The 14030-nt window shown below is 34.0% G+C and overlaps 2 protein-coding genes across 2 annotated transcripts; one reads left to right on the top strand and one right to left on the bottom strand.

The window, feature by feature from the left end:
• The first annotated feature begins 56 nt into the window (after nt 1-56).
• LOC106664926 (probable ATP-dependent DNA helicase HFM1) lies at nt 57-13980 on the top strand. Its single transcript, XM_024225793.1, has 26 exons — nt 57-1527; nt 2287-2370; nt 2441-2560; nt 2632-2867; nt 3127-3308; nt 3362-3506; nt 3550-3685; nt 3756-3875; nt 3936-4111; nt 4163-4537; nt 4601-4785; nt 4849-4946; nt 5042-5256; nt 5312-5532; nt 5599-5702; nt 5757-5869; nt 5934-6274; nt 6334-6419; nt 6490-6739; nt 6795-6980; nt 7037-7165; nt 12470-12574; nt 12634-12750; nt 12800-12925; nt 12985-13520; nt 13589-13980. The coding sequence occupies exons 1-26, from the start codon at nt 1425-1427 to the stop codon at nt 13648-13650; spliced, it is 4551 nt and encodes a 1516-aa protein (XP_024081561.1). The 5' UTR covers nt 57-1424; the 3' UTR covers nt 13651-13980.
• On the bottom strand, nt 7172-10467 carry LOC112126529 (endoplasmic reticulum membrane-associated RNA degradation protein-like). Its single transcript, XM_024225794.1, has one exon. It carries the CDS (start codon nt 10215-10217, stop codon nt 8442-8444), a length of 1776 nt encoding a protein of 591 aa, XP_024081562.1. The 5' UTR covers nt 10218-10467; the 3' UTR covers nt 7172-8441.
• Nucleotides 13981-14030: the final 50 nt, after the last annotated feature.

The raw sequence follows: 14030 nt of genomic DNA, 5'->3' as shown, positions 1-14030 counted from the left end.
TGCATCAAACGTCCTTAATCATCCAACAATAAAGGGTTTTAAGCTCTCCTCACCATTTTACAGTCATCTTGTAGTCGCCTCCTTTCTTGAGATCAAAAAATGATGCGGAATATTCCTTAGCTTCGATTAAAGGATGGATTTAAGCTCAAGAACAGCCCCTACTCAATTTCCACCCATGATTTCCTTGCATATCCTCCAACATTTACATCTACATTTGGTGGTAATTCAGCCATCCTTTTCTCCATTCTGATCTTTTCATCCCCAACAAAAACTTGCTGGAGGAGTTGGTATGAAAATTAGAGCCCTATACTCTCTTTAATCTGCACAGATAACGCTGTTGTTCCACAAGGTCCTATCCTCTTCTCAATTTACATTCATGATTTCCCTCAAACATATCTTTAACTCTCTCTCTCTCTCTCTCTCTCTCTCATTGTTAATTGTAAGAGAGATTGTTCGGGATGTAAATTTGTGAGATTTTTTAAATAAAATCATATTCATTTATTTATTCGTTCATTTTCTCTTTTTATCGACCCAATTCCAGCAGTCAGCTTAACCATGTTTATACGAGGGATAATATTGTTTGTAAAATGTATTTATTAATTTAATTAATAAATTTTATTACTATTAAATTTTTTTTTCAAATTGCACTTCATTTTATATCGGCTTGGTCTATCAGATGTGTTTTGGCATTTTCAGAGTGTCAGTGTGCCAAAACTCATATCCAGCGAAATAATTGATAAAGAACAAATTAAATTTATTTTTAACATAAATTATTATGCCAATTTCCCTAAATTTGCAGGTTTGCACAAACAAAATCCTTTTCGGAATGTCTGACACGTCCTGAATATTTTTTTAAAAATCTTCTATGATAATACCACCTAATTTTCCATTAGAACTTGAGATGATTTTGTCATTTAAGCACTTTTTGATTTATAAAACGAAAGCAAGTTTTTGCAAATAAGTTTTTATCACTGGACCTTAAAAGTAAAAAAATAAAATTCCCATTATGAATTGTTACAAAAGGGAATCATGATTGCACAATTTTCCTTTGTGTGTGTGTAATATAAGTAATAATTTGTTAATATATTATTATTTATTGTTATTTTAAATAATTTTTTAAATAGAACAATGTAGGGGGAAATTGGCTCTTAACAAAATGGACATTTTGTCTCTAGTCTACCAACATACAATTATAACTAAAAACCCCAAATCATCCCAAAGAAAATTGTTTAATTTGGCTGAACTATTATTGCAATTATAAAGAATTACTTTTTATTTATACAAAACATACAAAAATTTATGACTAGTGAAGAAAAAAAAAGAGAGGCGTTGATTATTTTCCCTCCCATAAACTCTTCCATTGGTTATCCCAGTTCTTTCAACTCCTTGCTAGTGAAAGTCAGTTGAATCCCTTTGTAAAGAAAATGGATAATACGCTGTGCACGAGTAACAAATTGATTGCTGAGATGCCACATCAGGCTGAAAATAAATCTAAAGGCGAAAACTTAAAACACATATCTGATCTACGTATCCTTTTTCATGAAACCTGACCACTTTTGATCAATTTGGTCTGATTATACTTGCTTTTTTGGTCTATAAATGTGTTTCGGTCTTTAACCGTACTTAGGGGAAAAAAGTAGGGTGAGGTTAACCAATGATGTGGTGAAAGGCCAATATTTATATGAACTCTAACCTAAACTCTCACATTATATATAGGCATTTTTAGTGAAACAAGAAGTCCTTTTTTCATGAAATTAACATATTTTTTTATTTTGTTAATGTTTGGAAAAATCTCAATCCAAGAATGTTCTTTAAATTAATTAGTATTTTTCAGTTACAAGAAAAAAATTTTTAAATGTTATTTTTGAGGTTATCTTTAATGATTCTTGTCAGTATTGATATTTCATCAATTTCCTTTTTCTTTAATTCCTAATCTTTAAATTAGCCCTTATTGTGGCAATTTAATCAATTGAGCAGTAATTTTAAACATTTAAATCTTAAATCGTATTCACCCTCAGGGTTCCAGTGTTTATGAGAAAAAGCCCATTTGTAAGTATGTCGGGTTCCAATGCAGTACACTAGATTTTAACCTGAGACCTTTACCTTACAGTGATGAACACCGTGTCAACACTTACACTGTTGCGGCCACTGACACTCCCAATAAATCTTATTATGTCATGAATACATTTTTCTTTTGTTTTTATAGTATCAACAGATCGTTGATGTTCATGCATCTTACACAATTTTCTATTTAAAAAATGGTTTTTCTTGACTGATATTACTTAGCGCTTGAATTTCAAAAGATATTTTCAGGCTTCCAGACCTTCAATGTTATTCAGAGCAAATTATATGATGTTTTGATGAATCAAGGTTTATTCATTTTCACCGTCAAGTTTAATATAGCAAATTTATTTCAATGTGTAATTTTTTTGTTAAAAAGATTCTAGTGTAGTTGTATCAGCTCCAACAGGATCAGGAAAGACAGTTCTGTTTGAACTTGCTATTTGTCGATGTCTGATCAAATGGAAAAATAATAACACCGACGGTAAAATCGTGTACAGTAAGACATCCTGTTTCCAATTTCAATTTGATATAGCTGAATTTAGTTTCTCTAGTCCGCTAATTTTATAGTGGCACCTGTAAGAGCATTGTGTTCTGAAAGGATGGTCGATTGGAAGAAAAAATTCCATTTTCACGGACTGAACATCCTTGAAATCACAGGGGACTCGAATGAAAAGATGAATTTGCAAATGATCCAGAGTTACAATCTGATTCTGACAACACCTGAGAAGTGGGACTCTATGACAAGAAGATGGCGTGACCACAGTGCTTCCATCCAGGACATCAGACTGTTTCTGATTGATGAAGTAAGTAGTAATATGCAGGAGGGCTTAACATCCAACTACTCATTGGATGTCACTGACAATGGGTCAAACCACTTTACAATACATTTTTCATACTAAAATCCATTAAAAAACCATGGGCTCTGCCGGGATTCGAACCCAAACTGCTACCGTGGCAAATACGCCTTGGACGCCCTAACCACTCAGCTACTGTGGTCCCCCATTGATCAAGTAACATTTAAGGAATAAAATTGATAATTTGTTCTTATTTAAATCTTTATAGGTGCATTTACTAAATGATGATAAAAGAGGGCCAACTTTAGAAGCAGTTGTTTCAAGAATGAAAACCATTCAAGTACCTAATGGGCAAAGTATTCGGTTCATAGCTGTTTCTGCGACAATACCAAACATTGAAGACTTTTCTGCTTGGCTAAGCACAAATGAAAAACCTGCAATATTTTATAAGTAACCAATTACTATTTTGACTTATTTTCTCTGATTTACGTGAAATTGTTAAGGTTTGGAGAAGAACTCAGGCCAGTGACATTGAATAAAGTCATTTTGGGTTATCCTTGCAAAGATTCAAGTTACAAATTCGACCTGAACTTGAACTACCGGCTGAAACAAGTGATCCGGGATTACTCTCACGGGAAACCAACACTGGTAAAAAAACATTTAAGTTGGAGTTTTTGAAAGTTCTGTTTAGATATTTTGCAGCACGAGAAAAGGAGTCATGCAGACAAGCAGCACATTGCTGCAAGAGTTAGCATACCATTTCACCGAAGAGCAGAAAAAAATACTGGACGATTGTTCGGAAAATATTCTAGACAAGAAATTGCAAGGTTGTCAAAATAATTTAATAAATAAAAAGACTTAGAAGAAATTTATTATTATTATTTTTATTTATTAAAGAAATGATCAGGCGAGGACTGGGCTATCATCATGCAGGTCTTACTTCTGCAGACAGAGCCAAAATTGAAGACCTTTTCAGATCCGGAAGCTTGCCTATTCTCATATCAACAAGCACACTTGGTATTGTATCATTTTATTCACACTTTAATTACAAAAATAAAAATTGAAATTTAATTATAGCCATGGGAGTAAATTTACCAGCACATTTGGTTATTATTAAATCGACGGAGTACTATGTCGGAGGACAATGGGTAGAATATGGGGAAGGACAGTTGTTACAGATGATGGGGCGAGCAGGAAGGCCACAGTACGATACAACTGCAACCGCAGTTATCATGACAAAAGAAAATCTTAAGGTAGTTGACTTTTAAATTATAATAGAATATTTATTTATTCATTTTTTGTAGGAGAAATATGAAAGATTAGCTTCAGGCAAGGATACCATTGAGAGCAACTTGCACAAGCACCTTATTGAGTTTCTCAACTGTGAAATAGTGCTAAGGACCATCACCGATGTTGCTGTTGCCATGCAGTGGATCAAATCGACTTTCCTATACATCAGGGTGCTTAAAAACCCAATGTACTATGGAATTCCCAAAGGTCTTACAGACCAGGGAATCGAAGCGAAACTACAAGCTCTTTGCTTGCGCGAATTGCACGCCCTTGAGAAAAATGAACTTCTAGTCAAATCGGATTTTGCTTACAACTTAGTTTCAACTGAAAATGGCAAAGTCATGGCGAGGAACTACATCGCCTTCGAAACAATGAAAGTCTTTATGAAGGTGCGTATATCGAATAACCGAAAAAAAAAAACAAAAAAAAACAGATCAATAATTATATTTTAGGTAAAAGGAGAAGAAAATCTTAAGGAACTGTTGAACCTTATCTGCGAATGTCAAGAATATCAAGACATCCAGCTGCGCATGAATGAGAGAAGTGTGTTGAACCTTTTAAATAAGAACAAACTCAGTGACACTATCCGATTTCCCATCGAAGGAAAAATAAAAACAAAACTATTAAAAGTCAATTGGTAACTACTGGTAGCTTTTTTTTATAAAGACAAACTATTTTTTTTTTTTTTTTATTGTTTTAGTTTAATCCAAGCAGTTCTTGGGTCAATACACATTCCTGATCCCTCGTTAAACCGTGAAGCAAGTGAAATAATGAGAATCACCGAAAGACTTTTGAAAGGTTAAATTCTATCATAAAGTTAACCTTATTTTAGTGAAATTTAAGGTTGAGGTTAAGAAATGAAACTTGTAGTTAACAGTTATAAAAATATTTAGGTTTGACTCAATACCTCTGGCAGAAAAATCACTTCCGTGCTTTATTTTCGGCTCTTATTCTTTACAAGTGTGCTACCTGCAAATTATGGGAAAATTCCAGATTTCTGACAAAGCAACTGCCCGGGATCGGACCTGCGCTTAGTTCATTGTTGGCATCCGCGTCGAAAACGACATTTCAAGCTGTACTCGATTCAAACCCGAGGGATCTCGAAAGGGTACGTTTTAAAACTTCCAATCTGAAAGAATTTGTCGCTAACGTCGTGTCTTTAGATAATAAACAGGCAGCCACCAATGGGCAACCACTTGCAAGAAGTGGTCCAGAGGCTGCCGATATACAACATTAACATGAATTTAAAGAGGTACAAGAAACGTATCGAGATCTGCGTATGCATTTCCAACGCTACCGAAGTGCAATATGGCAACACACTGCATTGCTCAAGCCTACTCGTTGCTACTCAAGACAACAGACTTCTTAAAAAGGAAAAACTATGGTCAGAATTGAATAAAATCTTAGACAAACATTTAAAAAATTGTATCTCTTTAAATATATATTTTAGTGATCAAGCGATACTCTCTCAAGGAGGAGAAATCTCATCTAGTATATACATTGACGATTTTAGCATAAATGAAGTCTATGCTTATATGATTAGTGAAACAATTGGTAAATCAAAAATCAGACTTTTAGATCTTCATTTTTTCATGATTGTAATTTTAGTCGGCATTGATGTAAAGGCAACATTAAACTTGCATACAAATCAGTGCATACAAGTAGAACCGTATAATGGTTTTCAAGCTGAAAATGAAACCAAAAAACAAAAACCTTCCAAGGTAAAATTAAAAATTAAATTAAATTGTATAGAAAATGGTGTTATTCACTTAGTTTTTCTTTTAGAAAGCAAATAAACCACCAGCGAATAAAAAAAATTTATTAGATTACCAATTTGTCCCAAGAAAAGTCCTTCAGTCAAACGTAAAAGAGGAGTCTGTTTCAAAATATTTCAAATCTCAAAAGCTTAAAATAAACAATAAATCTGAGAAAGAAAATGAAACAAGCGATAATCTTATTTGTCCGATAAAGTTTTCAAAACTTACTGTCCAAACTAAACCGCAAAAAACAAACAGCACACGAGAGTCTGATATTTGTAATGCCATTGAAGAAACAAAATTAGATAACTTTATATTGGACGAATTTCCTCTAGCTAGCCCAGAGACAGAAGACTTGGCTACAGAAATGTAATTCTTGCTTTAAATAGATTGTTATGATTTTCTAAAGAAATATTTTCACCTTTTAGTGCCAAGGAGAAATTTCCCATGAGCGAAGAAGATGAAAATGAATCAAATTTCAGTGAAGAAATGTTTCTTATCGATTATGAAAAAGGTGGTTTAAAAGTTTGAATTTTTATCACAAGATTAATAAAATAAATCATTTCATATCGTTTCAATATTAGAAGATGAATTAAAAAATAATCAACAAGATAGTGACAAGAATGAAAATGTGAGAAAGGATAAAAGTCCGCAAAAAGAGGGAAGCAATGGGAACAACAGTATGGACATTTGCTTCCGTCTTCTTGAAAACAATTCTTCAGAAGATAATTCCAATTCTGACAAGACTATCATCATTGATGGCATGAGCTTGAACAAACAAGGGATAAAAAATTTATCCCAACCACCTACGAAGAATTCAGACAGTCAAAATGGGCAAGTTTGGAAATAATATTTTTATTTGAATATATTAATTATTTTTAATATATAGATTTGATATTGATGAGCTGTTCAATTCACAAAATTTAACCAGCAGTCAAAGCCAAATTTCTGAAGCATTAAGTCAAAATTTAATACATCCGAATGTATGTAATGAAACAATAGATAAGAAATTGTTCTCTTATAATGATATAAGCTCTCCACAGAATCATTCTCCAGCAAATGAAAATTATTATAGGTAAACATTTTTTTCTTATAAATTTTGCAAGTATTGACTCTCACTCTAACTTGTAGTGAAGCCAACTTACACCAATTGGACCCAAATGTAGAAAGAAGTTTGCAGTATTTTTCTTCTCAAGCCCAGGAGTTTGAAGAGTTCAAAAAATATATGCTTGTCAATGTCTTCAAATGGAACAACCTGCCGTAAGTTAAATTGCTTTAAGTTCTTTCTCTTTAAACCACTTTTTACCGGAACCCAAAGCTTTTTCAATGACTCCTGTGCATATCCTTCAGTCCCAGGCTTCCTCTCCTAGGATTTGGAATCTCAGCCTACATAAGCCTTCGCACCAACAAGGACACTTCCAGCCTAGTTAGCAGTCCATCTAGACTAGTCTTAATCCTAGATCTGCCATTAGATTTTGTAATAGTCCTTTAACCTTTATTTTGTATGCTTCAAATAGGTGTCCTCATCGTACTTTCCTTGGCCAATTTACCCAAGGATTAATTTCTTCATCGCCCCACTGCCCTGGTACCCAGACAAGGGTAATTTTATTTTCCCCAAATCTGACATATGGTAAGATACTAGGAAGTGGGGATTTTTGTTCCCCAAGCACTGCATCCTTCTGGCTTATTGTACTTTCCTAGTTCTTTAGTTCAGTGCAATCAACTCAATCCTTTTACTACTAGGACATTGGTACAATTCTAGTCCTTGGCTTTTTTTCATAATTACCAGCTCCTGACCCATACTCAGTTTTGGAGCCATCTAAATACCATTTGTGATTTGCATTAACTTTTTCTTCCAGTCAGCTCTACCAGGTATTTTAATAAGAAATTTTGTCTTCTAATTCTGAATTTAGGAGTGGCATCAACTAGCCTAGAGTCTGCCTGAAGCTTTAGTTGCTCTTTGTTATGCGAGAAGGCTATCAGAGTCTGCCCCTGCATTATGAATTGTGATCCAGTATAAAGATGGTGGTAAATTCAAGACTTTCAGGGCAGCAGTCGGTGTCATTCTCATTGCCTCAGTGATGCTCAGAATCACTAGTCTTGACATTCCTTAGCTGTAATCTCTTTGTCCACCAAACCACTGATCCATTGCCATTAACAAAAAATCATCATAATTCATATGTAACAAACTTAACCTCTTTCTCTTTTTCCTTCATATTTTTTATCAATTGTAATAAGGTGTATAAGGAGGCAGTTGTGAGACTATAAAAATACAATTAGTATTTTTGAAATTTTCACAATTTTATGTCATGCAGTTGTCTTTATTTTCTAATTGTAGATCCCACTTAACTAGGTTAAATAAACAATAAAAAATAAAGAAAAGAAAATTACAAAAATAACGGAAAAGAGTTGGTAGTCATATCAATGTACTAAAATTTCAAGTTGGCATATTATTTACAACTAACAATTTATATTAACCTCGATTTGTTTACGTTATTTCATTTAAAGAAATGTCTTTTTTTAAATGTTGTTATCCTTAAGGTACATCCATATTCTTCGGTGAAGTACGAAACACAGTTGACTCGATTAACGCAGCACTGCATAGTTCTTCAATTTTCCCCCATTTGTTGCAATTCAAACCGGTCAACACGGTTAGGTTTTCCACAAGCTTGAGACATTTGCCATAGTATTTTGAGTCAAAGTGAGCCTGCAGGTGGGAAAGCGTTGTTATTATATTTTGAACAACAGTGCACAATGTGAGTTTAAGAACTGGAATAACTTTGTGCATCTTGATGTAATTCTCTCTTCCTCTTGACCTCATTTGTTTTCCAAGCCAGCTCCTGTAACGCGTCTCACAGTTTTCCTTGACAGTTGTTATAACCGACATTATCCCGTTTGAAACTAGCTGGAGCTTCTGTACAGCCTGAATCTCCTGTTTAGGTCTGTAAAGCGTATCCAACTGTATTGCCTCAATTTCTCTTAAAAGGCTTAATACATCATAGAATTCAAAAGAAACTTCAACTTCATCAGGACGTGGGAGTTTGTCTAAAGACTGTACACTGCTTACTAACGTCTTCAAAAATCTTATGAGTACAGATGTCACATGAAATTTTGATATATAAAATATTTCAGATTCAATTTGCATTATTCTTCTGATAACGAGCGATACGGTATTAAATGTAAATTTGACTAGAGAATCAGGTAAGGAATTTATTTTTATTTCATTATGGCTAATCCTGTCTCGAAGCCTCGGACCAGCAGGGTGGAAAAATATATCTAGAAGCATCTCAATTACTTCTTTAGGAAAAATATTTATAAAAATGTTCTTTCTTCCTTGATAATCCCTTTCGAGCATATCATCCAAAATAATGTAATATTCTGTCGACTGGGCTTTGATGAAGGATTCATCCAGCTGGCCGTATGAACAGAAAATAAGACGTAGGAAATGTTCGAACAAAGGCAAAATTAAGACAACGCTTGATGAAACATCTTTTTGCTTGTAGAGATCTACTGATAAACACCAGTAAAATTTTTGAGATTTTGGTATCGGAGAATGATCAATCAACTCGGCGAGATCATCATTAATGCTTTTTGTTTCTAACAAAAATGCCTGCTTGGTTAAATCTTGTGTTTTATCTCTTCGATTGAAACACGCATTTTTAAGAAAATCATTCAATTCATGGCTAACGGATGCAAGAAGGATGAACAACATCACGATAAGTGAAGGCTTGATTTCTCCTTCTGAGACGAACCCATGCCAGGCAATGTTCCTCGCGTTGATCCCTTTGACGTTTCCGATCAAAAGCCTCAACACTCGCACTTGAACCATGCCCAAAATCTCATCAAGCTCCGGCTTTTCAAGCAAGTCCTTAAGCAGAAACGGTACTTTGTCCCCTTTCAAGAGGAATATGTCGCCCAGCAATCTTTCAAATTCAGAAGTCAATCTGAGGATAATCAATAGGTCGAATTTACCCTGTTGAAACCAACCGTAAAGCTGTTTTATATCAACATCATTAACGTACAGACAGCAGTTGTGAAGCATCCTCTCGACATCTCGTTCCTCAGCATTTTTCAACCTTTCAAAGGTATGTTCAAGTAAAGGCCATAGCAGAACAGCTTTTCTCTGTATGTACTCGTCCCTGTCACGATTACAGTCCCATGCTGATACTCGTCCAAGATAATCGTCAACTTCGGACCAATTTAATGTCAAATCCTGGTTTACACATTGATGTACCAGTTTTGTACATATGGACCCTCCTGGGGTGAACAAACGACGTACATCTTCTGACAGATAGGTCTGATGGTTGAACATGTTTCATCATTTTTCGGAAGTAATGAACACAAAGTTACACACTACACTTAGAACTAAGTGTAAGATCAACCCAAACTTCAATAGCCACGAGCCACACGTAGCCAATGGAAGGTGATAAACGATACTTGACTTGTGAAAAGAAGTTTAACATCACTTTCTCATTGAAACGTCATGGTTGGGGAAGAGTATGATGTCATACATCAGAATCAAGAAAATTTACATCGATTTGAATAATGCCTAGGCACTTATTAAGTTAATTAATTGAAAGGTCTCTACATAAGTAAAAGACGACCAAAACTATATGCAGAAGAACAAAAAAAAAAAAAAAAAAAAAAAAATTATGTTCATTATTTTGCTGTTATTGATTTTTATTTCCCAACAGAAAAATCTAATCAAGCATTTGTTTTTTTAGAAATTTTTTATCATTCATTTTTTTACAAGGGTTTGCAACAGCAGTCATATCAACCCTTGGGGTGCTTTAAAAAAAAGCCCATTTGTAAATATTATTTGAACGTAGTCATTGGTAACAGAGATCTTTGGAAGAAAGGCAACCCTAAGTTTCAAGAAGAGGTGTATGCATATATACAGGGTGGTGCATTTTTTGACGCTCCATAGATTAAACAATTCACTACCTGCTTAAATGTACTATCAATTCACTTCTATAAAACAATAGTTCCAGTGCATGTCAAATTGTTTGTTGAATAGAAATTCAGATTGGAGATGGCCCATTGGGGCTGCTGAGGATGGGTCAATGGAACACATACAAAATAAAAAAATATTTGTCACGGGTTTTATTTTCTTCACAAATCATCTAAAAAAATTTCACAGTAAGCTGCAGGTGGTTTAAATTTGGAAAGCGTGTGGGATTGGCATAAATTTTAGACTTTGTATGGGCCTAAGAAAAGTTGAGAAGTGCTCGTTTTTGCTCATTTCTCACTGGTGGTGACTTCTACAAACAATTTTAAGATTTCCACCAAATTGGAATTTTTTAATCACCTGTATAAATTTTCTGCACTAAAACATTTATCACCGTAATAGTATGAAATTTCTTCGTATTACACACATATTCCAAGTATTCAAGCATGCTAAAATTTGAAATAAATTTTTTTAGTGTTTAACAATAAATTCTTTTTAATTAGAAATTTTACAAAATTGTACTAGAGTTAATTTAAGTATGTAGTGCATTGGTTTTTTATATGATGTGTCGAAAAGTGCACATTCAGTGTACAATATGGTACAATGATCGATCAAAAATGGAATAAGGATTAGGGAGATAAAGGGGCCAAATTAACTCAAACAAAATTTTACCACTTGAATTGATTAAAAACTTAAAACTATCTTCCATGCAATCAACATCTGTATGCAGAAATTGATAGAGAAGATAATGAATGATGGATCTACATATTTTCAGACTGTCAGGCAAAAAAGCATTAAATGCTTTTTAGCTCTAAACTAGTCTGGGAATGCCTAACGGCCCTAGAAGAACAACGATGCGAACCACAATGTGAGGTGGGTTCTGTGACATGAAGGTAGAAGGAAACAAGCAGGCTGACCAACTGGCCCAATGGTGGCTCTCTCATCCATAAGACTGGAACCACAACTAGGCATACCAAAATTGTGCTTAAGATGGAGTCAGAAAAATGGATTGAGAAAGAAAAACCCTATCATTGGATGAAAACACCAACTATAAGGCATTTTAAGAGATTTGTAACTTAACTACCTAACCTCTTTAGATAAAAAGATTGGCAAAGCTGAGGCAGAAACACACCGACTGTGGTCATTGGTCCATATCTTTTGTTAATGTTAGGCACTAGCCCGTACATGGTCGAGCCACTTTGGCTTGGCAATTTTTATACCATCAGAAGTGTGCAGAGGCACTGAGAAAACTGCTTAGCTTTGTGATGGAAATCTGGTCTTAATCAGAGGAGTTCTAAAATTGATGCAATAGGTCACAGAAGAGTAAAGGTTTGGGCATGGGTGGCTGCAACAGTGCTCATCACTGTAAGGTAAAGGTCCCAGGTTCCAATCCTGCAACCTTGAATTCAACCCAATATACTTACAAATGGGCTTTTTTGCAAAAACATATCCTAAGCCCTCTTTACTATGTTTTAAACCAAAATAATTTTGTAATATTAAGTTTTGTCTTGTAAGTTGTAAGTTTTGTCTTTAAGAAAATCAATAGTGAATTAATGCTCATGACTGTTTTAGTCAGTGTTTATTATGTTATATTATAAAAATTATGTTTACTGTAGGTCTGCCAGAGGTAATTTATCATGTCAAAGTAATAATCAAGAAAGCAGACCAGTACAAACGAATCAGCGGATGAATGATTTTAAAGTGAAAAACCAATTAGAGAGGTCAGTGATGGATATTTTATTTTATAATTAAATTTTTGCACGTAAAAATAATATTCTAGAGCCAGCTACCCAAACTTGTACAATGAGAACAATTTTGCAAATGACAGTCATGGACAAACGCTACCTCAAAAGAATACAAGAATTCCACTTTTTCCGTTAACTGACCACAACAATAAGTATGTATCGTAATCTTTTAATTTTTTTTTGTAAATTGGTTGTTTTTAGGTTGAACAGTATAAAATTAAGATCTGAATATAATTTTAACAATTTGAATGAGAATTGTATTAAATTTTTCAATAGTCAAGACTCTGGTTTGTCTCAATGGACAAATAACAGCCAGATGCATATAAGGTTAGACATAATAAATAATTATATATTTTATGTTTTTTTAAACAATTAATTTCTTTTAGGTCAAGTAATCAACCTCTTTATATGGTTAATTACAATGATACTGAAGCAAGGCCGTTTTGTGAAAGAACTGTAGCTGAAACACCAGAACCAAAAAGTAGTGGATACAATTCATTGGTCGACGAATGCTCACTTTTGTTTCCAAGCCAAGGCTCAGTGCATCTTCAAGCAACTTGCAGCCAAAGTTTTGAAAAGAAATTCACCGACTGTTCGACAAATTTTTCCCGATCAAGCCCTAGATTAAAAGACCCTTTCGGCCGACCTGGTTCGAACCATTTGAAGAAAATACGATTGGAAAATCGTCCTTATCCTGAGAAGACATTCAACCCAACCAATTTAATGCGCTTTGAAGAGAACATGTTTTTGAGTTCACAGCAGTGCCGACATGTCGCAGACACACCAGGCACCAGTCAACAGGGTGATGATTTCCAATTCAAAACGGGCCACACAAAACTTCCGACAAATCTAATTTTAAGGGATGGCAAGAAGATACAAAAAGTTTCACCTTCGCCTTCCAACGTCAGCACAAATTTATCAAGTAAGCAATACATCCTTTTATTATTTATTGTTATTGTAATGTATTCAAAAAGACCATTTTTTCCCTAGGCTTGTTGCATGGCAATGATCAGCTAAATATGTTATTTGAAAGAGAAAAACACCGATTATAATGATCCTACTTAAATGTGTTAATTTCCATACTGAGAATTTAGGCTTATTTTCTTTGTTCTAATTGAGAATTGCCACTATTGAATAGATTGTTTTCCAAATAAATAATTATTATGTTACTTCATGTCTTAAAATATTATTTTCAGTACTATGCTTGATAGTTTATATCAGCATTCATTAAGTTGATGCTAGGAATAATCATGTTGTATGTATAGACATAGGCAAATAGGCAGAGAGACTTGCATATACATAGATGTATAAAGATTTAGATCAATTAACACATATAAATGTAAACATGTAAAAAAAAATCTAAAACTGAGGCATAGGTAAGTAATTTTCTAATAAAGATCTGTTTTAATCATATAATTTGTTGATAAATATT

This window comes from Cimex lectularius, unplaced genomic scaffold (assembly GCF_000648675.2).
Source record: "Cimex lectularius strain Harlan isolate CLEC.00 unplaced genomic scaffold, Clec_2.1 scaffold137, whole genome shotgun sequence".
Taxonomy (NCBI): domain Eukaryota; kingdom Metazoa; phylum Arthropoda; class Insecta; order Hemiptera; family Cimicidae; genus Cimex; species Cimex lectularius.
This window is presented reverse-complemented; position numbering and strand designations above follow the sequence as displayed.

Coding starts and splice junctions, on each gene's coding strand:
- LOC106664926 (XM_024225793.1), top strand. CDS start 1,425: ATGGATAATACGCTGTGCACGAGTAACAAATTGATTGCTGAGATGCCA. Junction 2,561..2,631: donor CGACGGTAAAATCGTGTACA/GTAAGACATCCT, acceptor CTAATTTTATAG/TGGCACCTGTAAGAGCATTG. Junction 3,876..3,935: donor CATATCAACAAGCACACTTG/GTATTGTATCAT, acceptor ATTTAATTATAG/CCATGGGAGTAAATTTACCA.
- LOC112126529 (XM_024225794.1), bottom strand. CDS start 10,217: ATGTTCAACCATCAGACCTATCTGTCAGAAGATGTACGTCGTTTGTTC.